The 22,601-nt window shown below is 41.3% G+C and overlaps 1 protein-coding gene across 1 annotated transcript in view; it reads left to right on the forward strand.

The window, feature by feature from the left end:
• Nucleotides 1-6,971: 6,971 nt before the first annotated feature.
• Nucleotides 6,972-22,601, forward strand: part of LOC108697689 (espin) — a 125,576-nt gene continuing 109,946 nt past the window's right edge. The window contains exons 1-2 of the mRNA XM_018227966.2: nucleotides 6,972-7,716; nucleotides 18,572-18,765. Of these exons, the coding sequence (XP_018083455.1) occupies nucleotides 7,423-7,716; nucleotides 18,572-18,765 (488 nt within the window). The 5' untranslated portion in view covers nucleotides 6,972-7,422. The remainder of the gene's footprint in view (nucleotides 7,717-18,571; nucleotides 18,766-22,601) is intronic.

Here is a 22,601-nt window from a genome sequence, read left to right on the forward strand (position 1 = left end):
ACCAGTGCATTATATATTGTTATTATTTTAAAACACTTATATATATATATATATATATATATATATATATATATATATATATATATATATATATATATATATATACCCAATATGCCTGCCTTGAGCTGAACAAACGCAACACAAAGACGAAAGATATAGCATCAAGTGTTTCTGGCTCTGCTGAAGATGAGGTGCATTCCTGTCCCTGATCATGGATTAAAGCTGCAGCACAAACTCTTTACCTTTGCCCAATGGCCTCAAAAAAAGTTTCAGAGCATTTTTCCAGCCAGCTGAGTTCAGCCAAAGTATGATTCCATTTTGTGAATAGGCCTTATGTTCACTAAATCGCCCCCCAAAATATAAATTTGGAAATTAGACCTGATATAATGTTTTTGTGAACACCAAAGGGTTGGAATTACTAATTGCATGCAATCATGCAAAGATTCTCTCTCTTTTTTTTTTTTGTTTTGTTTACACCAGTATAAAAGAAACTGTTATTAACAAACACGTGATGATTGAAACTGGGGATTCCTGCCCCAAACTACAGCACTGCTCTCTAGTTGTGCAACACAACTGCCTGGCCATCTACAGGGGTCCGTTTACTAAAGTGCGTTAAAAATATTCGCACAATATATAGACAGAATTTTCGCCAAATATGTTATCGCCAGTTTACTAACCTGCGGTAAATATAAATTTGCGAATTTTCTTGCGCAAGAATAATTGTTCGCCAGTTATCGCATTCGCTGAAAATAACGCTATGTACACATTAACGCATGGTTTACTAAACAGCGAAATGTGCTAAAGTCCAAATTAACGCCAGAATATTCAAAAACTTTTACCGCCACTTATGTAGTGGCGTAAAAGTATTTTGTTCGCCAGAAAATTCTCAAGGGGCAGGAAATATCCCATAATACCCATAATTCTTTGCTAACAGGAGACAGATCTGTAGCTATTGCTGACAGGATGTTTTGGCTTCTGCTTCTATCTGTTGTACCAGCAGCAGTTTCAGCTCAGAGTCGTATTATTGGCAGCGGCATCACAGTCCAAGGATTCGTCAGCCTCTATGCTTTTTTGGTTTCATTGTGATTGGCTACATTAAACTGTGCATTTCTATGAAGCAAAGAGATTGACTGGTATCATTTCTTGTTCCTATGATTCTATTGGCAGAAGGGTTTATATGATGCAGACGTGTTTGATTGGTGTTACTCTGGTGATGTTGTTGGATAGTATACTCATCAATCAATAAAGTTTATGAGTTTTGAAGATGCATTTCTGGCCATAAATGTCACAGTAAAAATTGCCATTATAACCGCCATAAAACAAGACTATTTTATAGCATAAATATTCACAAAAACGTAATTTTTCGCCAGAAAATTCGCAACTCGCTAAAATTACCGCTAACGTAAGCTGGTTCCTTAACATAGTTACCGCAAGTAATCACAATGACTTCTGAGCGCATCGCTGTTTAGTAAACTTAGTCGCTGCGAATATTCTGGCGTAAAAATATTCTCAGCGATAACATGCGGAAACTTAAAGTCAGATTTACCGCACTTTAGTAAACGGACCCCTAATTATTGCTAGACATGACATATTTTATTTGCCTTCAAAGTTATCACAGGAGTTTCTTATTTTGGATTTTGTGAGGAGTGTCTGTGACACTCACATGCTCAGTGGGCTCTGAGCAGCTGTTGAGAAGCTAAGCTTAGGGGTTGTCACTAATTATCCAGCAGAAAATGAGGTTTGTCTGTCATATAAAATGATGCTACAGGTCTGATTATTAAATTCTGATGCCAATTGTGCTGGTTTCTGATCTGCCATGGACCAATAATTATTTATTCATCAGCCTCAGCCTTATATTGTGACATTTATATTCTTACTACTGTAAGAAGTTGCCTCATGAGGAAACTTTGGGCGACTTCGGAAAATGAAGCACTTCATGTGCCTGTCCCCAGGCGATTGACACCGGCAGAAGGCAGGGGAAGGCAGATCGGGGAGATTAGTCGACGTGAAGAAGAGGAGATTTGTCACCCTGGCGACTAATCTCCCCAAATCTGCCCGTGTTTCCAGACCCTTACAGTTCTGCAGTATATTTTGGCACTTGGCACTTTATCACAGTTAAAGGAAAACTATACCCCCCAAACAATGTAGGTCTCTATTAAAAGATACTGAGTAAAACAGCTCATGTGTAAAACCCTGCTTCATGTAAATGAACCATTATCATAATAATATACTTTTTTAGTAGTATGTGCCATTGGGTAATCATAAATAGAAAATTGCCATTTTAAAAAATAAGGGCCGCCCCCTGAGATCGTACGATTCACTGTGCACACATACAAACCACATGTAAGGTCACATGAGCCAATTAACAGACAGAGTTCTGCCTTTTGCTTCCTCACTTCTTCCTGTTACAGTTAGAGTTGAAGTATTTCTGGTCAGGTGATCTCTGAGGCAGCACAGATAGAGTCACGAAATGGTGGTTCAAGGCAAGAGATGTAAAAGGGCAATATTTATGTAAATATATATTCCAGTTTGGTAAGATTCTTTAATTTGCCATTCAATTTGATAAAAACTATCTGTTGCTTAAGTATTCATTTTGGGGGTATAGTTTTCCTTTAAAAAAAAAAGTATCAACAGTAAGCAAATGGAAGCCATTCAAAAGAAAGCTGAAGCCAAGCACAAAATTATACAAATTATAGAAAAACTGACTAGTTATAAAACTGTAGATTAGAAAATCTCTACTGTAGATACAAATAGTGATAACCCTTGTAACCCAGAAATAGTTTTTTCTTCTGCTTGACAACCAATGGTAAAGTGGCAATAGATTATTTAAAAAGACAATGTTGTACCTTACAAAGAATACATTAGGTGCATTGTTCCTGTTGATAACATAAAAGCAATCACTGCACATTTTGTTTTGCCAAAGAGCAGCTTGGAGTCCTATCTACCTATTATTCACACCAGCTTGTCACAAAGTGAATACCTTTCCTCTCTGATTAATGTATCTCTTGCTAAAATATGTTGCCTGTGGATGGAAGATAAGGTCAGAGCAGCTTGCTTTTTATGATGCTGTCCTCTGCCATAAACCAATGCAGAGTAGAAGCCTTAGTTGCATTGCTTGGATCAATAAGTGGATCTATTCAATTCTCTTTCAGGAATGTTATGCTGTGCCGGAATCATTAGATACTGTGTGTATGTCTATGGCAATCACCAGTATGAGGTAGGTTTAGTCTGCGGCTAAGGTACTCTTTGTCTAGTTCTAACAATTTATGTTTAAATGGCAATGCTATTTGGATGATGGAAGGAAGTTGGGTAAACTGCAGGGATATTTTTATATTTATCCATGTAGAGTAAACACTTGTTATCTTCCAATATTTTCTTTTACAGTAGAGTATAAAGTAATAGCTTGTGTGCACAGTACGTTTTCGTATACTGTGCTTTTGCACAATTGTACACTGATTTAGCACCATGGCACTTCATTGTATCCAAATACCCAAGTATACCCTGCGCCAGGTCCAGACTGAGAATTAAAATAGGCCCTGGCATTTCAGGTACTTAGAGGCCCACTCCGCCCACACAGAGGCCCAAACAACCCCCACCAGCCCACTAAATACTGACTTGCGATGGGACCTTATAGCAGTCCCTCTGGCATTTGCTAGAACCCACAGATTGCCAGTCCGGGCCTGCCCTGCACCCATGAACTTTTTTCTTTCCGTAATTTGGATCTTCCCACCCTACTAGAAAATCATGTAAACATTAAATACACCCAATAGGCTGGTTTTGCTTCCAATAAGGATTAATTATATCTTAGTTGGGATCAAGTACAAGCTACTGTTTTATTATTACACAGAAAAAGGAAATCTTTTTTTAAAATTTGGATAATTTGATTATAATGGAGTCTATGGAAGACGGCCTTTCCGTAATTCGGAACTTTCTGGATAACGGGTTTCCGGATAACGGATCCCATATCTGTATTTAGTTTTTAAGGGGAACTGTTTTTTTTTTTTGTTCTGTTGCTGCTGGAGTTCAAAATGGTCTGAAATGTAATGCCAGAGAGGCTAACATTGGTAGGTAAGGCTGCACAGAACATTCACATTCATGCAGATCTTGACAAGTGTGTCTGACACATTAGTGAGTGTGAAGCTGGCTTGCCTTGTGCAACCGTCATAAGAATCCATTCAGATATTAGGCTGCTAGAGCTTTCTTATTCTTCACAGGGGCTTTAACAAGAAGTAAATGAGAACTATGGTTACTTATACATATATACTGTATTTGATGTAACTAAACTGACGTATCACTTGCAATATTTGTTAAAATAACTATATATAAAAACCATCCTATGTGAAATATCAGTGCTGCAAGTTGAAAAATAAATGTTAGGGAAAAAGTAATACTTTCACATGTATACTGTGATTGTTTGGCAACAATATATTAATGAGTGGCAAGCAGAAGTCGTGCATAGGCCCCTATATTGGCCCCCATTTCCCAATCCCACCTCCCCCATTTAATTCAGCCTATGTCTGAATTAAGTACTGGGCTCTGCTCCTTGTGCCAGATTTATAACCCAGTGCAGAACACCCCTTGTGCAAAAGCTGCTCAAATTGATCCTTTATAATAATAAGATAAAATGAATTAAAATAAAATATTAAAAAAATAAAAATATGAAAAAAATAAGACAAGAACAATACCAGTGAAATAAATAAATGAAACATCCAGTGCAGTTGTTTCTTTGTTTATTGTAGTGTCCGTTCCCTTTTAAACAGAAATAAACAATATAAAAAAATGATGAAGGAATTCATTATTTGCCACTTGGACACAACATTGATACATAGCTTTAAAGGGGTTGTTAAACTTTGAGTTAACTTTTAGGGCAGAGACACATGGGCAGATTCGGGGAATGAAAACCGCCAGCGGGACGGCACTTGGAGCGATCCTTTTTCCGAAGTCGCCCGAAGTTGCCTCACGAGGATACGTTGGGCGACTTTGGAGACTTTGGAAAACAAAACACTCCGAGTGCCATACCGCCAGCGATTTTCATTCTAGCCGGCAGGAAGGCAGTTTGGGGAGATTAGTCTCCCTGAAGAAGAGGAGATTTGTTGCCGGGCGACTAATCTCCCCGAATCTGCCCTTGTGTCTCTGCCCGTAGTCTGATATAGAGACTGAGAGTGATCGTCTGCAAATAGTTTTCATTTTTAATACGTTGTTGAGTTATTTAGCTTTTAATTCAGCAGCTTTGCAGTTTCAGCAATCTGGTTGCTAGTGTACAAATTACCCTAGCAACAAAGCATTGATTTGAATAAGAGACTGGAGTATGATAGGAGAGGGCTGATATATAAAGACCATTAATCAAAGTTAGAAATAATAACATGTTTGTAGCTTTACATAAAAGAGCATTTTTTTTTTGTTTGGGGTCAGTGACCCCTATTTGAAGCTGCAAAGAGTCATAAAAAGCTATAAAAATAAATAATAAAGACCAATTGACAAACTTCTCATAACTGGTCATTTTTTTAAAAATATTTTTTTATTGGAGCCTCATCACAGTTTTACATGTTCCTTCATGCATTGATGTCATTATTGTTAAAAATTGAACATCCATTAAGCAATAAAAACATTTTGCCTGTTTTGTTTGCGTATTCTTGGATAAATGACAAGTTGGGTAGTGGTGGTCATATAACTGGCCATTTTATAGCATACTAAGGGCAGGACACCACCGACAATTCCACCGCGATCAGACGTGCTGCGCAAAAACGCAGGCGTCGGATGCGATGGAAATAAGGTAAGTAATTCTATTGTCGGATTGTGTCGCATTGTTTATGAGACGCGACGCGATTGTCGGATGCAGACGCAGTGTGCAGCATCTGCATCCGACAGTCGTGTAGCGTCACCAGGGCCGCCGTTAGAAATCACGGGGCCCCCAACAAAAAATTTTTTGAGGGCCCCTGTGCCCTACCCTCAAGCCCCACCCCAGAACCGACTCACTCCACATCACAGTTAAAAGACAACACAGACATCAGCGCTAAAAAAGGTAACCCCGCACACACAAGTTATAAAAAGCTATTGGGGTCTAGGGCCCCCCTAAAAGTTAAAAAAAAAACATTGGCGCCAGGGCCCCCCTTACAAGTTAAAAAAGAAAATTGGGGACCCAAACAATATTTTAAAAAAAACATTGGTGGCAGGGGCCCATAAGAGTATTCAAATAATACGTTGGTGACCAGGGGATTAAAAAAAAACCCAAAAAAAACATACACATTGGTGTTCAGAGGAATTGAACTCGTGGTTCAGGACTTCAACTTCGCCTCATCTAGTGACTTCGGGTCATTTCGCCGCTTCAGGACTTCAATTTCAGCTGTTTACGTGACTTTGGGTCTTTTTGCCGATTCGGGACTTCGGCTTCGGCTATTTACATGGCTTCGGGTCTTTTCGCTGCTTTGGGACTTTGTAACTTTCGGCACTTCCACATTTCTGCTGTTTGGGACATCTAAAGGAAGCCGCTTTGGCGCTGTCAAGGGGGCCCGGCTCTTTCGATAAGTTCAGCACTGCCGGGCCCCCCTTCAGCCCCGGGCCCAGTACATTTGTACCCCCTGTGCCCCCCTGATGGCGGCCCTGTGCATCACATCAATGCTGCAACACGATCCTTTAATAGAATTACTTACCTTATTTCCGTCGCATCCAATGTGATGCCTGCGTTTTTGCACAGCCCGTCGGATGGCGGTGGAGTCCTGCCCTAAAAGTTAAAGTTAATGTGAACCATTCTTTTAATAGGTTTATTTATGCAGCAAATTGTATGAGAGGGACATGATTGCACTGGTAGCCCTGAGGATTGCAGACTTGATGTAGTAGTTATAGGGGTGGCTGAGCTGTGAGCAGCAGGGTTACTCTGGTGCTGTTACTATGAGGTGTAACCAGAGTACAAGAGCAGGTGGTTTAGGAGCCATTTAGGATGGGAGGGATTACACTTACTAAACGCATTTAGTGAAGAAAGAAAGAGGAGGAGGGGGTTGAGCTGGAGGGCAGGATAAAGTCGAGCTGCAGGGACAGGGGAAGTCTTGTTGTTGTTGCAGAGGCTGCAGAGGGCAGAGATCAGGGCAATATCCCACCCATGGCTGTTCTACTAGAGGTCATGTAAAGCCAGGCAGGATTAGGCTGCACCTTCCTACTGACACCTCTTGTAACTTAATTGTAGGTAACTGACCAGCGAGCAGAGGAATGTCAGTCACGCCGCTTATTGAATAGGCCGCTGGGGGCGCTGTGAGTGATGCGCGGGGAAAGTAAGTGCAATTAGGGAAAGTGCAGGAGAAGCCTCAGCCCAGCGACCCTGTTGCAGTTTTGCGCAGCGGCCGTGCGCTTCCCTGGCTCATGGGCTGCAAGTAGCGGACAGGGGTCGCCGGGGAATGCTGCTGGAGGGACAGCGCCAAGTTGGACACGATGAGCCTGGAGAAGATCTTGCAGGCGGCCCGGCAGGGGGATGTGGAGACACTGAGAAGCCTCAATGCGCAGCGACACATAGAGCCCGATCTAACGGATCCCATGGGTTCCTCTGCGGTCCATCATGCCGCCCGAGGAGGGAAACTCCACTGCCTCCGTTACCTGCTGGATGAGGCGCAACTGCTGGGAAATAGCCGGGCCAGAAACGGGGCCACCCCGGCTCATGATGCTGCGGCCACCGGCAACTTGTCCTGCTTACAGTGGCTGCTCACACAGGGGGGATGCGACTTTGAGGTAAGTCACTTCACAGACCTGTGTGGTCCTCACACTGCTGAACTTCAACTCCCTATTTTGTTCCAAGCTGGGAGACTCAACAGCAGCTGGAGGGCCCCAGGCTGGAGAACAACAAACCTTAATAGCAACAAGCTGCACATAAGGCCTGTGTAAAGAGAGTGGTGATGTAAAGAGAGTGATGATGTAAAGAGAGTGATGATGTAAAGAGAGTGATGATGTAAATAGAATGGTGATGTAAAGAGAGTGATGATGTAAAGAGAGCGGTGATGTAAAGAGAATGATGATGTAAAGAGAGTGATGATGTAAAGAGAGCGGTGATGTAAATAGAATGGTGATGTAAAGAGAGCGGTGATGTAAATAGAATGGTGATGTAAAGAGAGTGATGATGTAAAGAGAGCGGTGATGTAAAGAGAATGATGATGTAAAGAGAGCGGTGATGTAAAGAGAGCGGTGATGTAAAGAGAGCGGTGATGTAAAGAGAGCGGTGATGTAAAGAGAGCGGTGATGTAAAGAGAGCGGTGATGTAAAGAGAGCGGTGATGTAAAGAGAGCGGTGATGTAAAGAGAATGATGATGTAAAGAGAGCGGTGATGTAAAGAGAGCGGTGATGTAAAGAGAATGATGATGTAAAGAGAGCGGTGATGTAAAGAGAGCGGTGATGTAAAGAGAGCGATGATGTAAAGAGAGCGATGATGTAAAGAGAGCGGTGAGGTAAAGAGAGTGGTGATGTAAAGAGAGTGGTGATGTAAAGAGAGTGATGATGTTTCTCAAAGTGTGAAGAGTTTAGTTAATCTGAGGTCACCCCAAAGACTTGGGGGTGTATTGACACCAACTTGGCAAGGGTCTAGAAAGGATCCCCCAATCTCTTTGTTGTGGGGCCCAGGAGTGTAAAGGGCCCTTTATCATAAGCAGTTTTGTTTATGTTGGTAGCATTGGCCAATTTACCAATGTTTGGGGCCCTGAATAGATTTTCTCTTAAACAAAATAAACTCTCCTAAATGGAATGAAGGTCAAAGACACCTGGTGCACTGAGGTACAGGTTCGGCCGCCTCACATATAAAGATCCATAAAAACAAAATCCAAAAGCACATAGGACTAATTGCAAGCAAGATTGCCTTGCACGTTTAATGCGGAGTGCAATGTTTCAGGGCCACGCCCCTTTATTAGGGATGCACCGAATCCACTATTTGGGATTCTGCTGAATCCTTGATGAAAGATTCGGACCAACACCGAACTGAATTCGAATCCTAATTTGCACATGCAAATTAGGGGCAGGAAAGGAAAAAGTGGAAAAAAATCTTCTTTTGGGACAAAAATCACTGAATTTCCCTACCCATCACTAATTTACATATGCAAATTAGGATTCCGATTCGGTTCCGTCAGGCACAAGGATTCAGCCGAATCCTGCTGAAAAAGACCGAATCCCGAACCGAATCCTAAAATCGGTGCATCCCTACCCTTTATCAAGCTTGCTGAAGGGGCGTGGCCCAGAAACGTTGCACTCCACATTAAACGCACAAGGCAATCTTGCTTGCAATTAGTCCTGTGTGCCTTTGGATTTATTTTCCTGAATTGATTTTGCCATGGGGCCCAGGCACATTTAGTTACACCAATGAATGACAGGGTTACATTCTCACAGTATTGTGCTCACTCCTCTCCATGTTCCCATTGGAACAGCTGTTGCTTTGTGCTGTGTAACAATTCAGGTTTACTGCATGTCACATTTCTTGTATTATATGGAGATATTTGCTATAATCTAAATGCAACCATGAGGATTTTCTGTAAACTCCATATTCTTCCCCTGTGAGCCTGGGGGTAACATAATGCCCTTACATACTGATATCTGGCCTGCCATGTGTTGCTCTCTTCACCATCTGGCCCTAGGAGAGTGTTATACTTACTATCCGATAACACAGGATCAATGTGTGTCTTATATGTTTAGTACATACCCCCCATATTTACTACATATTCCCCTAGCATGTTCGTTATCAGAGGCAACTGGTTTAGGGCTTTAGTATACAGATTCGGGGAGATTTAGTCACCTGGCGACTAACCGCCTCTTCTGCGGGGTGACAATCTCCCCTAACTGCCTTTCCACCTGCTATAATGAGAAAACGCCAATGCACTTGGAGCGCTTCGAATTCCAAAGTGACCGAAGTTTCCTCCAACTTCGGGCAACTTTGGAAATTGAAGCGCCGCGAGTGCATTGGCTCTGGCATTTTCTCATTATTGCAGGTGGAAGGCAGTTCAGGGAGATTGTCGCCCCGCAGAAGAGGCGATTAGTCGCCAGGCGACTAAATCTCCCCAAATTTGCCCATGTGCTAGCACGCACCCTTAAAATTATCTACCCAGAACCCATTGCTGTGACCTAATTACAGATTGTTTTTTGTTATTGTAATACTGACACCATAACCCCTATACTGTAATGTCAAGGGCATCTGTTCTTCTGTATTCGGATTCAGAGATAAATGACATTACAAAGCATGGGCAATGCCAGAGTTTATGTTACTTGAAAGGGCCAGAAACACCAACAAATTAAAAAATCTCTATGCATTTGAACATAATATTGACTTAAAGGGGCGGTTCACCTTTGAGTTAACTTTTAGTATGTTATAGAAGGATCAATTCTAATTGATTTTACAATTGGTGTTCATTATTTATTTTTTATAGTTTTTGAATTATTTGCCTGCTCCTTCTGACAAATGGGGGTCACTGACCCCATCTAGAAAACAAGTGCTCTGTAAGGCTTAAAATGTATCGTTATTGCTACTTTTTATTACTCATCTTTCTATATAGGCCTGTTCTATTCATATTTTAGTCTTATACCAATCAATGCACGGTTGCTAGGTTAATTTGGACCCTAGCAACAGACTGCTGAAATTGCAAACTGGAGAGCTGCTGAATAAAAAGCTAAAAAACTCAAAAATAATGAATGATAAAAAACAATTGCAAACTGTCTCAGAATATCACTCTCTACATCATACTAAAAGCTAATTTAAAGGTGAACAGCCCCTTTCTAGAACACCAGTTAAAATGATATCTTACAGCTTGGCCTTATCAGGATTAACCTGCTCAATAATATATGGCCTCTATCATCAGCAATAAGGGGTGTGAGCCTGCCAGGCTTTGACTAGAGGAAGGAAGATTACTATAAATAGCAATGCCGGGACAACTTTATCCCCTGAGTGAGGATGAGCCTACAGGTAAATTGAGTCAGGCAAATGAAACATCCTGGAATAACCCTGAATGTCCACTCGGACTTACAGACTGGCCATACAGTAGATGAAAGTTCCCAAAGCTAATACAACTCCCCAAGTTGTCTCATTGCCTGTAGAAAGAGGGAGGTACCATAAGAACTGGACCAGCATAGATATACAGGTATGGGACCTAAGAATGCTTGGGACATGGGGTTTTCCGGATAATGGATCTTTCCATAGTTTGGATCTTCATACTTTTAATCTACTAGATAATCATGTAAATATTAAATAAACCCAAAAGGCTGTTTTTGCTTCCAATAAGGATTAATTATATCTTAGTTTTGGATCAAGTACAAGGGACTGTTTTATTATTACAGAGGAAAAGGTAATAATTTAAAAAATTTGGGATTATTTGATTATATTGGAGTCTATGGGAGACGGCCATTGTGTGATTTGGCGTTTTCTGCATAATGTGTTTCCAAATAACGGATCCCATACTCGTACCTCTGTATAATGCACAAATCTGCAGGGTAGTTTTATGTATGGTGGAAGAAGATTTGAATAGTTGTTTTTTTTTTCAACCCAAATTAACCATGTAACTAATGATATAGTAACCCTAAACATTCCAAGATCCCCCTTGACTTTACCCATTTCACAGTTACCAGTGCTGTCATAAGATGGCAAGTGCCCAAGCAAGTGTGCCAGTCAGAGAGAGAGTCACTTATAGAGAAATAGTGCACATATTTTGGGGAGTGGGTGCATAGCTGTATGTCTCAGATTGCACCCACCTGCCTACTAACTTTGACTACTAATTTCGAGTATATTTTCATTTTTGCTATGGTGAAGTTTAGGGTAAGAGCACACCTGGCGATTTGGGGAGATTTAGTCGCCTGTCGACTAATCGCCTCTTCTTTGGGGCGACTAATCTCCCCGAATGGTTTCCCCTGTCTGGCACTGGCTCTAATGAAAAGTCGCCTGCGGCATGGCACATGACAGGGGGAAGCAGTTCAGGGACATTAGTCGCCAGGAAACTAAATCTCCCTGAATCGCCAGGTGTGCCCTTAAGCTAAAGCTTACAGAATAAACAGACAATTTGTTCAATCACAATCTTGATATAAAGCACACAGTATTGACATTTTGGGTTTATGGATTTAACAACCTTGCATGGTCAGTAGCTTTGTTTTACAATGTTTGTGGCGTAATCCTTTTGTGTAACATCAAGGGATACCTAGGCTAGGGTCACTATAGTGGCCATAAACTGTACTGGGGGGGAGGGAGTCAATCCAACTGCCAGTATTCCCAGCTTTTGGCCGGCTGGCCTTTCCTCATGAGGGCCAGTTTTTCTGTGGCACACAGCTCGGTAACTGCCTCTGGGGTCTTTCCAGTGCAGTGTAATGAGCCTTCTGGCATGAAGCAGTGCTTTCATTAAGAGAGCTACCATGGGTTTTTGTACAACCGAGCCCCTATGTTAAGTATATATTGAAGTGGGTTGGCAGAGACAGGGTCGGAATGGGGGGGGGCCCAGGGTTCACCAGGACTGCTGCTTCGGGGCCTCCACACCACCTCAGGGCCCCCTGCCACAGCGGCGACGACACCTCAGGGCCTCGGTGCTGCTACCCCCTTCCGATCCCCCCACGCTTACATTTTTCCTGCTTGCGCCTGCAACCGGGGGCCAGAAGGGAGTTCAGGGAGCAGTGGGTCTGGGCTGGGGGCCCACCAGGTTTTTCAAGTGTCCTGCTGGCCCAGTCCGACCCTGGGTAGAGATCCAGGTTCCCCCCTACTGAGGAGAGATGTGGTAGGATTCCTTCCCAGTATAGCTTAATTCTTGAGCAGGTTCCTTGAGCTTAAAAGGATACTGTCATGGGAATTTTTTTTTTTTTTTTTCAAAACACATCAGTTAATAGTGCAAACAGATTTTTTATATTTCACTTTGATATTTGACATGGGGCTACACATATTGTCAGTTTCCCAGCTGCCCCCAGTCATGTGACTTGTGCTCTGATAAACTTCAGTCACTCTTTATTGCTGTACTGCAAGTTGGAGTGATATCACCCCCCTTCCCCCCCCCAGCAGCCTAACAACAGAACAATGGGAAAGTAACCATATAGCAGCTACCTAACACAAGATAACAGCTGCCTGGTAGATCTAAGAACAGCACTCAATAGTAAAATCCGGGTCTCACTGCGACACATTTACATCAGTTACATTGAGTAGGAGAAAAGCCTTCCAGAAAGCAGTTCCATCCCAAAGTGCTGGCTCTTTATGAAAGCACATGACCAGGCAAAATGATCTGAGATGGCTGCCTACACACCAACATTACAACTAAAAATACACTTGCTGGTTCAGGAATGAAACTTTATATTGTAGAGTGAATTATATGCAGTGTAAACAGTGTAATTTAGAAATAAAACCAACATCATAAAAATCATGACCGAATATCTTTAAGAACACTGCAAGCATATTGGTAAAAGAGCTGTATTAGCCTGTGTTTATACCGTATATACTCGAGTATAAGCCGAGTTTTTCAGCACCCAAAATTTGCTGAAAAACTCTACCTCGGCTTATACTCGAGTCAGTACGGGAAAGGCTGCGCTTCAGGAGCTCCTCCGTGACCCCGCATCTGTGGGGTTGGCAAGACTGCCCTGATCCTGCACTTCCTAAATGACAGTTTCGAGGAGAGATACCGGCGCACAGTAGAGATGCACTGCCTGAACCTGAGCCCCGGGAGCTCCAGTTGCGCATCCAGATCCTGGACACCAGTGGCAGCTACTCCTTCCCAAACCCCAGCCCATCAATGAATAACTCACTCTGCTCACCGTCCTGTAATTGCTGGGTTCTCTCTGTATGCGGCAATCTCTATGACTCCACGCAGCAGCTAGCAATGGGTGCAATATACAATAGCACCGACCGGAAACAGTGACACGTGTGATAAGGTTCCTACAGGCACAAGATCAGCCACGCCGCTCCTGCAGCCCCTGGAATATGGTATGTCTAGTGAATATGTAGCGGTGTTACACAACAACCTCTAGCCATCTCCAGCTAGTCTAAAGCTGCTGTCACTTCTCTATACTGTATAATACATGGGAGGCCGTCGATTTGTAACATCAGCGTGTTTAGGTAAAAGCGTGCTCATTCAGGTACCTCCACTGCTCCACTATGGCATCTCCAATCCCATTAGTGTTAGGACCCAGTGTCGGACTGGCCCGGCGGGACACCGGAAAAATACCCGGTGGGCCCCGACCCTCATGGGCCCCCGCCGGGCCAGAACCCGAGCGGCTTCCTTGCTGAGCCGGCGCGTCACAGTGGGGGGACGGGTGGCCGGAGGGGGGCCCTCGGCAACAGTCCCGGTGGGCCCCGGTCCCCCCAGTCCGACCCTGTTAGGACCACTGGGTGCCCACTGCTTGGGTGTCCATTGGAATGATTACATAGGTGGGACACTTTTGAACAAACTGCACACAGTCGGGATCAGGAGTGTGTGCTCTACTGAATATGTCCTAAAATGCATTTCTCACCCTAGGCTTATACGCGAGTCAATAAGTTTTCCCAGTTTTTGTAGGTAAAATTAGTTACCTCGGCTTATACTCGGGACGGCTTATACTCGAGTATATACGGTAATTGAGTGCAATGAGGGAGGGGCAATCTAGTGCCCCATAGCAGTCCTAGCTCACCAAAACAGACCTGTTTACCTATAAATTTTCTATTCAGCCCTTCTGGTACTAATAGGAACACTAACCTCTTTATTAAGCTTTGCACAGTCACCAGGCAACAATTAGTTCACAAATGCCAACCCATGTGAAACCACATATATATGTATATACGTTAATATGCCAAATATGATGTAGTATAGGTTTGGTGTTGCCTTTACACATGGGGATGGTAACACAAAATGCTATGATCTTTTAGACCTTTGCTTTCCTGTAGGCTGAGAGTAAGGTGCAGGGTGTAGATTCAGGCAGTAGAGATGACAGCCTTTGTGCCACATTGAAATATAATATAGTTAAACTCTATACAGAGGAAACAGTATACACTGTATGACTTGGCGTATGTGGAGCATTCAGCAACAAACACATTAAAGGAACAGCATTGTTTACAATGTAATTGTCATGTACAGATATGTTATCTCTGAGTTAATATTTGTGCAATGTGTCTTGGTTTGTGATGAAACACTTGTGTTAGTACCAACTCGGGACCAGAAAAGTTTAATTGGGGGAGGAGTACATTAAAAGAAATAAGAAACAGAAAGGGTCAAAGCTAATCCCTTGCGGATGCTTTTAGTGTTATATTTACATTATGTTGGGGATGTCTGCTGCTTTGTCTGAGCAATTGGAGTCGACTGTGCCCCATTTATACTACAGGTTTGGGATCCATTATCCTGAAACCCATTATCCAAAAAGCTCCAAATTATATGAAGGCCATCTCCCATAGACTCCATTTTAATCTAATAATTCAACTTTTGAAAAATTATTTTCTTTTTTTCTGTAATAATAAAACATTAACTAAGATATAATGAAACCTTGGAGGCAAAACAAACCTATTGGGTTTATTTAGTGTTTAAATGATTTTTAGTAGAGTTAAAAGAATACTGTAATTTTTTCAGAAACACATCAGTTAATAGTGCTGCTCCAGCAGAATTCTGCGCTGAAATCTGTTTCTCAAAAGAGCATACATATTTTTTTATATTTAATTTTGAAATCTGTCATATTTAATATTGAATAGACATATTGTCAGTTTTCCAGCTGCGCCCAGCCATGTGACCTGTGCTCTGATAAGCTTCAGTCTAAGGATGCACTGAATCCAGGATTCGGCCTTTTTCAGCAGGATTCGGATTCGGCCGAATCCTTCTGCCTGGCCGAACCGAATCCTAATTTTCATATGCAAATTAGGGGTGGGAGGGAAATTGCGTGACTTTTTGTCACAAAACAAGGAAGTAAAAAATGTTTTCCCCACCCCTAATTTGCATATGCAAATTAGGATTCGGTTCGGTATTCGGACGAATCTTTCACGACGGATTCGGGGGTTCGGCCGAATCCAAAAAAGTGGATTCGGTGCATCCCTACTTCAGTCACTCTTTACTGCTGTACTGCAAGTTCGAGTGATATCAACCACCTCTCTTTCCTCCCCAGCAACCTAACAACAGAACAATAGAAAGGTAACCAGATAACAGCTGCCTGGTAGATCTAAGAACAGCACTCCATAGTAAAAGCTAGGTCCCACTGCGACACATTCATTTACACATAGTAGGAGAAACAACAGCCAAAAGCTGTGAATTCCCCATTTTGTATACAAAGCAATCGGGTAGCAGTTCAGTACCCTGCTTTCCTAACCTTAACAAATGATATGTGAATGCTGGGAGAGACTACAGGCTAATATAACCCAAAGTTTATATGTTGTTTATAACTTTAGATGACAAGGTATAACAATCTTTGGCTGGCTCCCAGTGGGTCTAGACCTGGAGTGTCTATACTTTACTAATGTGAGGTCTACTTTTATTGATGATGTCCCATCATGATCTACATTCATAAAAGCATTGTTTGCACTCCGTTCCATCGAAAATATTAATGGGAAAATATATATTGCTATATTAAACAAACAACTATTTATGTGACCGAAACACAATACCGGTAAATATCTGAATGAAAAGCATGAAACAGGAGGTTGATTTAGACAAGCTATTTGTTGACAGTGTCTTGAGATCTACTCATCACCAGCTAAAGGTCTACTGGTAGATTCTGATGTACATTTTGGGCACCCCTGTTCTAGACAACCTAAATCTTGATAATCTAGGCCAGAAAATCATTTTGGTCTTTTTTAAAGTGGACCTGTCACCCAGGCACAAAAATCTGTATAATAAAAGTCCTTTTCAAATTAAACATGAAATCCAATTTCTATTTTTTATTAAAGCATTCATAGCTGTTGTAAGCTCATTTAAAAATCTTAGCTGTCAATCAAATATTGTCTGCCCCTCCTCTATGCCTGTGGCATAGAGGCGGGGCAGGCAATTACTTTCACTTTCAATTCAGCACTTCTTATATGTCACTGCTCCCCACACATTCCCTCAGTTCTCTTTACCATATAACTGTGTGGCCAGGGCATGGGGATGGACATCAGGTCCCCCATTCTGGTGCACAAACAAGATTCTGAGATGATACAAGGCTTGTCTTAATAACAGTGTCCACAAAATGGCTGCTGCCTGCTTGCTATAATTATGAAATCCCAGACTGAAGGAAACAAGATTCAAATAATTTATATAGTGTAATTAAAGTTCATTATCCTTGACTAATCTGATAAAATAGGATTTTGAATAATTTTTTTGGGTGACGGGGGGGACCCTTTAATTAGGACTAATTTAATAAAATGATTATAGAATAATTAATTATAATTTCATTTAGAAATGCAGCATCACAGAGGGTGAAGATATACAGTATTTGGTGGGGGTGCAGCCATGGTGTGTGTGCTTATGTTGATGACATGGCTTATATTCTAAATTATAATATTATCTTTCCCAAGGGCTCATTATATTTAGGTGCAGGCATCTGTGTATCACTAGCTTTGGGGCAGTTCAACTATCAGCGCTTGGCTCTTGTTGGATGCTGCTATTTGTGTTGAAAAACTAGAAATCATCCTGGCCCGCGATCTGTGTTCTGTAGTATATAGTTCTCACTGCATTATACCAGCAGGTTCTTGGAAGGTTTCCAGCTTTGCTTCCTTATTTTTATTTGGCAGTTTACAGAGCCAATTGTATAAATTAGGCAAAATTAAACATTCGCTTAATGAAAGAAAATTATAAAATATAAAATAATATTATTATTATATTTATATTAACAGTTAATAACTGTTCCCTAATACTTAAAGGGAACCTATCAGCCACACATGGAAATCTGTATAATTACAGTCCTTTTAAAATGAATCATGAAACCCAAATTATTTTTTTTTTATTAAAACAATCATACTGGTTATAAACTCGTTTAAAACTCTCAGCTGTAAATCATAAATTGCCTGCTCCTCCTCTATGCCTTAGGCATAGAGGCGGGGCAGGCAATTACTTTCACTTTCCATTCTGTAATACCTCCTTACATTACCGACCTATGTCTCCAACGTTTAATTTTGTAGCCAGTGCACGGGCATGAGCAGTAGGGTGCCTTATTTTGGTGCATAAACAAGATTTTGGCAAGATTTTAGCTTCCCTTAATATGTGTCCACAAAATGGCTGCTGCCGGTTTGATTTAATTGTGATTTACAAGACTAAAAGAAACAAGCTTGAAATCATGTATATAGTGTAAGTGAAGTTTATTTTGCTTGACTAACATCATAAAACAGGATTTAGAATTATTTTTTAGGGTGACGGGTCCCTTTTAAATTCAAGGACTGGCAGAAAGTGGATGCTGGGAGTTCTCTTTAGAGAGTCACAGACTGAAGGCTGTTCCATGGGCTCATTCTCTCAGTTGAAGTCATTGCTGAGTGTTTACATAGAGGTGGATACAGAATGATCTGATTGCAGGGTGCCATTTTCTATTGGGCTTATTAAATTAGCCAAAATGTTGAGTTGTGTGGAGCCAACTTGAACTCCCTGTAATATTGACTTCAAAATGAAAGATACTTGTTATTTAGTGTATGGCTGGAGCTGACATTTAACACTAGTCTTCTGTATTTCCCTTACAGGATAAGGACAATTCCGGTGCCACTATTCTGCATTTAGCAGCCAGGTTCGGCCACCATGAAATTACCAATTGGTTATTGCGCTTTGGGACCAATGATGCGATGGTCCCGACAGACACTGGGGCACTACCTGTGCATTATGCAGCGGCCAAAGGAGATCTACCTACATTGCAGCAACTGTTAGAGTACTGCCCAAAGTAAGAATACGATTCCATATATGTAGGTTTTTGCCTGCAGTTTTATTTCATTGGTGCTAAAACATTGGCTAATTTGAGTTGGGGTAGGGGTTGATCATTAGCTATTGTAGTAATATACAATATACTTGTTGAGCAGGTTACTCTAATCTTAATATTTAAACCCGCTTTTTATGAATAAAAAAAAATATTTAGAGCTAATATTAATTTATGTTCCACCTTGGAGGGTTTCTGTTTAATTTGAATTGCTTTGTCTCCTTTTATTCATATTCATTTATTTTTTTAATTAAAAATATAATTATCAGGGCTGCACTGATTCAATTCTAACGAGTTTATAATCATTTCTGCTAAATCAAATTCTTGGAGGCTGCCATCTTAGATTGTCTGGCTGAACCACATCCTCTAAGCTAAGGTTACCAATGGCCACCAATGTTTGTAAAAAAACTTTTATTTTAGTCACATCTTATAGGGGGGCCCTGTCCACCATTGATTTTTTTTAACATGTAGGGGGGCCTGACCGCAAATGCCTTTTTCACAACTTGTGTGTGTGATCTGTGGTGGGGCTTGGAGGGCGGGGACCAGGGGGCCCAGAAAATGTTGTTGTACGGGGGCCCGTGATTTCTGATGGTGGCCCTGCACAGGCACACCCTCATATATGCCAGTCAACTTTTGGTCAGTCCAGCTGTTCAGTGCACATGAATGTTTAAATAAGTACCTGTGGGCTAGATATTTGACATATAACCCCACTCATGTTGCTAGGCTGTCTGTGGCCTCATGCCTTTCTGTTCCTAATAGTACAAGCCTAAACTATATTTTATATCTCTATTAATGAAACACAGGCTTAATTCACAGACAATTATAACTTTCCAATTCTTGCTAGGATAATTAATAAAATGGGGTATAAAGGGAAAATAAAAAAAATACTGTTTGGTTTTCATTAAATAATATTTCTTTTTATACTTTAATATACGACACAACTGGTATATAAAAGCGGGATAGAGGAATCATTTAGATTGTAAGCTCTACTGGGCAGGTACCTCTATCCTCTTTTTTCTTTGACACTAAGCTTTATTTTGACTGTACTTTGTATTGATTTGTATTATCGTACTTTGTATTATTAACCCCCTGTTTGTTCTATTAATTTACTGTTCTGCCGTACAATTCTTCATGCATAAGTGGTGCTATATAAATAAAAATATTCATTCATAAATATATACAAGCTGGGGGTCCCAGGCTAAGGGACATCTGCCCCAGATGGTCGTCTACAAAAGCTGAAGTGCTGTTGGTTGGACATCCCTAAGATAAATATTCAAATATGTCATAATTAATATTCCATTCTAACAAATATCTGGCAATTATTGCTTGCCAGATACTGTAAAGATACACCTCAATTTGAGGCGTGAGGATGTTTTTGAGGAGGTTTATGAAAAGCTCTTGTTTCAGACTTGGATTTCCTTTAATTACCTCCCTCCCATGTTTGGAGCATTCCATTCCATGCTTCCCCTGCATTTACTTTTGCACTAGTCATCTGCCCTTTTAGTTAAGGAATCGCATGAATTATTGAAGCATGGGTGAGATCTCTCCTCACAAAGCCTTGTGTGCCTGTGATGATAGTTTCTGTTACAAACTATTGAAATTCCACCTTTATTAGCTGTCACCTACAATTAAGTACTCAATAGGCCAGTGTTTCATTTTATTTCATGTCAATATCTATGTGCTGCTGTTTATTTCTGATTGTAAGGAGTCCTCATTATATTCCTGTGTTTTTCCATTTCTTTGTTTGATCTCACCTTATCATTAGGGTATATGCATTTATAGACTGTGTCTATAGGTGAAATGTAACTTTCATACTTTTTTTACTTATCACTTAATCACTTATTATTTGTTACTATAATATTCAGAATTCAATACAGGCATGCAATCCAATCAAGAAAGCTCAGAATTACGGGAAGTCAGACTCCCATAGACTCCATTTTATTGAAATAATTCAGATTTTCAAGTGATTTTCTCTGTAATGATAAAACAGTACCTTATACTGTACTTGATCCCAACTGAGATATAATTCATTCTTATTAGAGGCAAACCAATCCTATTGGGGTTATTTTAAGGGGGTAATTTAAAAAAATCTGAATTTGTCTGATAATTTAATTGAAAAAAGTCAGAGCAAACTAGTTGGAAATAGTCGGACTTCCAAATAGGATAGGGACCTCTCCCATTGACTTATACAGGGCCGGAACAAGGGGTAGGCATGTGCCTAGGGCTGCAAAAGCTCGGGGGGCGCCAGGCATGTACCTCCTCTGACGCCTACCCCATGTCTGGTCCCGTCTCTCCCCGACTGTCTCGTCTATTCAGGCATCGATTCACACGTGTGTGCGTCTATATGCGCACGTGACGAGCGTGCGGCATTTCGCGCATGCGCCCCATAAGCGTCCTTCCACGCATGCGACCCACAAGCGTCCTTTCGCGCGGGTGTCCTTTCGGGCACGCGTCCTTACGCGCACACATCCCATGACTGTCCTTTCGCACACGCGCCCCGTAATCATCCTTTCAGGCATGCGCCCCTGCGAGCGTCCTTTCGCGCACGCGCCCCTCACGTTTCCTTTCGCACACGCGCCCCTTTATAGTTGTTTCTTGCACGCGCCTCGATAGTCGTTTCTCGCACCCGTCCCTCGAGCTTCATTTTGCACATGCGTCCCGGCTCTGGACTTATATACAACCTCGGCAGGTCTGAGATGGAGGATTTTCAGATTCTGACTTTTTCCATCTTTGGGGTATAATAAATCTGAAAAATTTGAGGTTTTTTTTCCACTAAAAATTCAGATTTTATTGTAAAAAAAACCCCTCACATTTTTTGCATTCGGACTTCAATAAGTAACCCCCTTAATATATGGAGATCCTAATTATGGAAAGATCCCTTGTTTTGAAAACCCCAGGTCCCAAACATTCTTGATAATAGGTCCCCTAGCTGTAGTTATGTGTCTTTCTGTGAATTCTGAGAAACATAAGGGTTGTTTAAAAAAACATATAAAAAGCAGTTTGCAAGGAGTCAGGGTGTCCTGTGGTTGGACATTCCTTGTCTTTGGGTATAACAGTGTAATCAGACACTGAGCCGCCAAAGGAGGACTCGGCTAAAGTCATGCTGTATAGTTGGTCAGATATAAAAGCATGTATGCAGAATCAAAATCTGGAACTGCCCCCATCAATTACAGATAACATTTATAAGAGGAATCCTCCCTAGACCTCAGTTTAGTATAGTTTTCTATTATTATTATTTAGTATAGTTGTCTCACATTATACAGGTATGGGACCTGTTATCCAGAATGCTCGGGACCTGGGGGTTACCAGATAACGGATCTTTCCATAATTTGGATCTTCATACCATACGTCTACTAGAAAATCATTGTTTTTGCTTCCAATAAGGATTAATTATATCTTTGTTTGGATCAACTACAAGGTACTGTTTTATTTATTAAAGGGAAAAAGGAAATTTGGATTATTTGGCTAAAATGAAGTCTATGGGAGACCAACTTTCCTTAATTCAGAGCTTTCTGGATCACGGGTTTCCGGATAACAGATCTCATACCTGTACTTACCATTGTAAGAGTAAAAAATCCTGGTGCCTGGTCTCTAAAAAGCCTGTCTGGGGAAACTATTGGCTGCTAACTGGCATTCAAAGTGGTTTAGTCTGGCTGTGGAAAAACTACTTGTGCAAATTATATTCTAGGCCTTCTACAATTCTTATTTCTCAGCAGATTGCTGGCTAGTGATGAAAAAGGTGATTTAACAGTTATATCTTGGATCAAGGCTTCCATTTCTGGTATTCAGAGATTCCTTTGCTC

This window comes from Xenopus laevis, chromosome 7S, assembly GCF_017654675.1.
Source record: "Xenopus laevis strain J_2021 chromosome 7S, Xenopus_laevis_v10.1, whole genome shotgun sequence".
Taxonomy (NCBI): Eukaryota; Metazoa; Chordata; class Amphibia; order Anura; family Pipidae; genus Xenopus; species Xenopus laevis.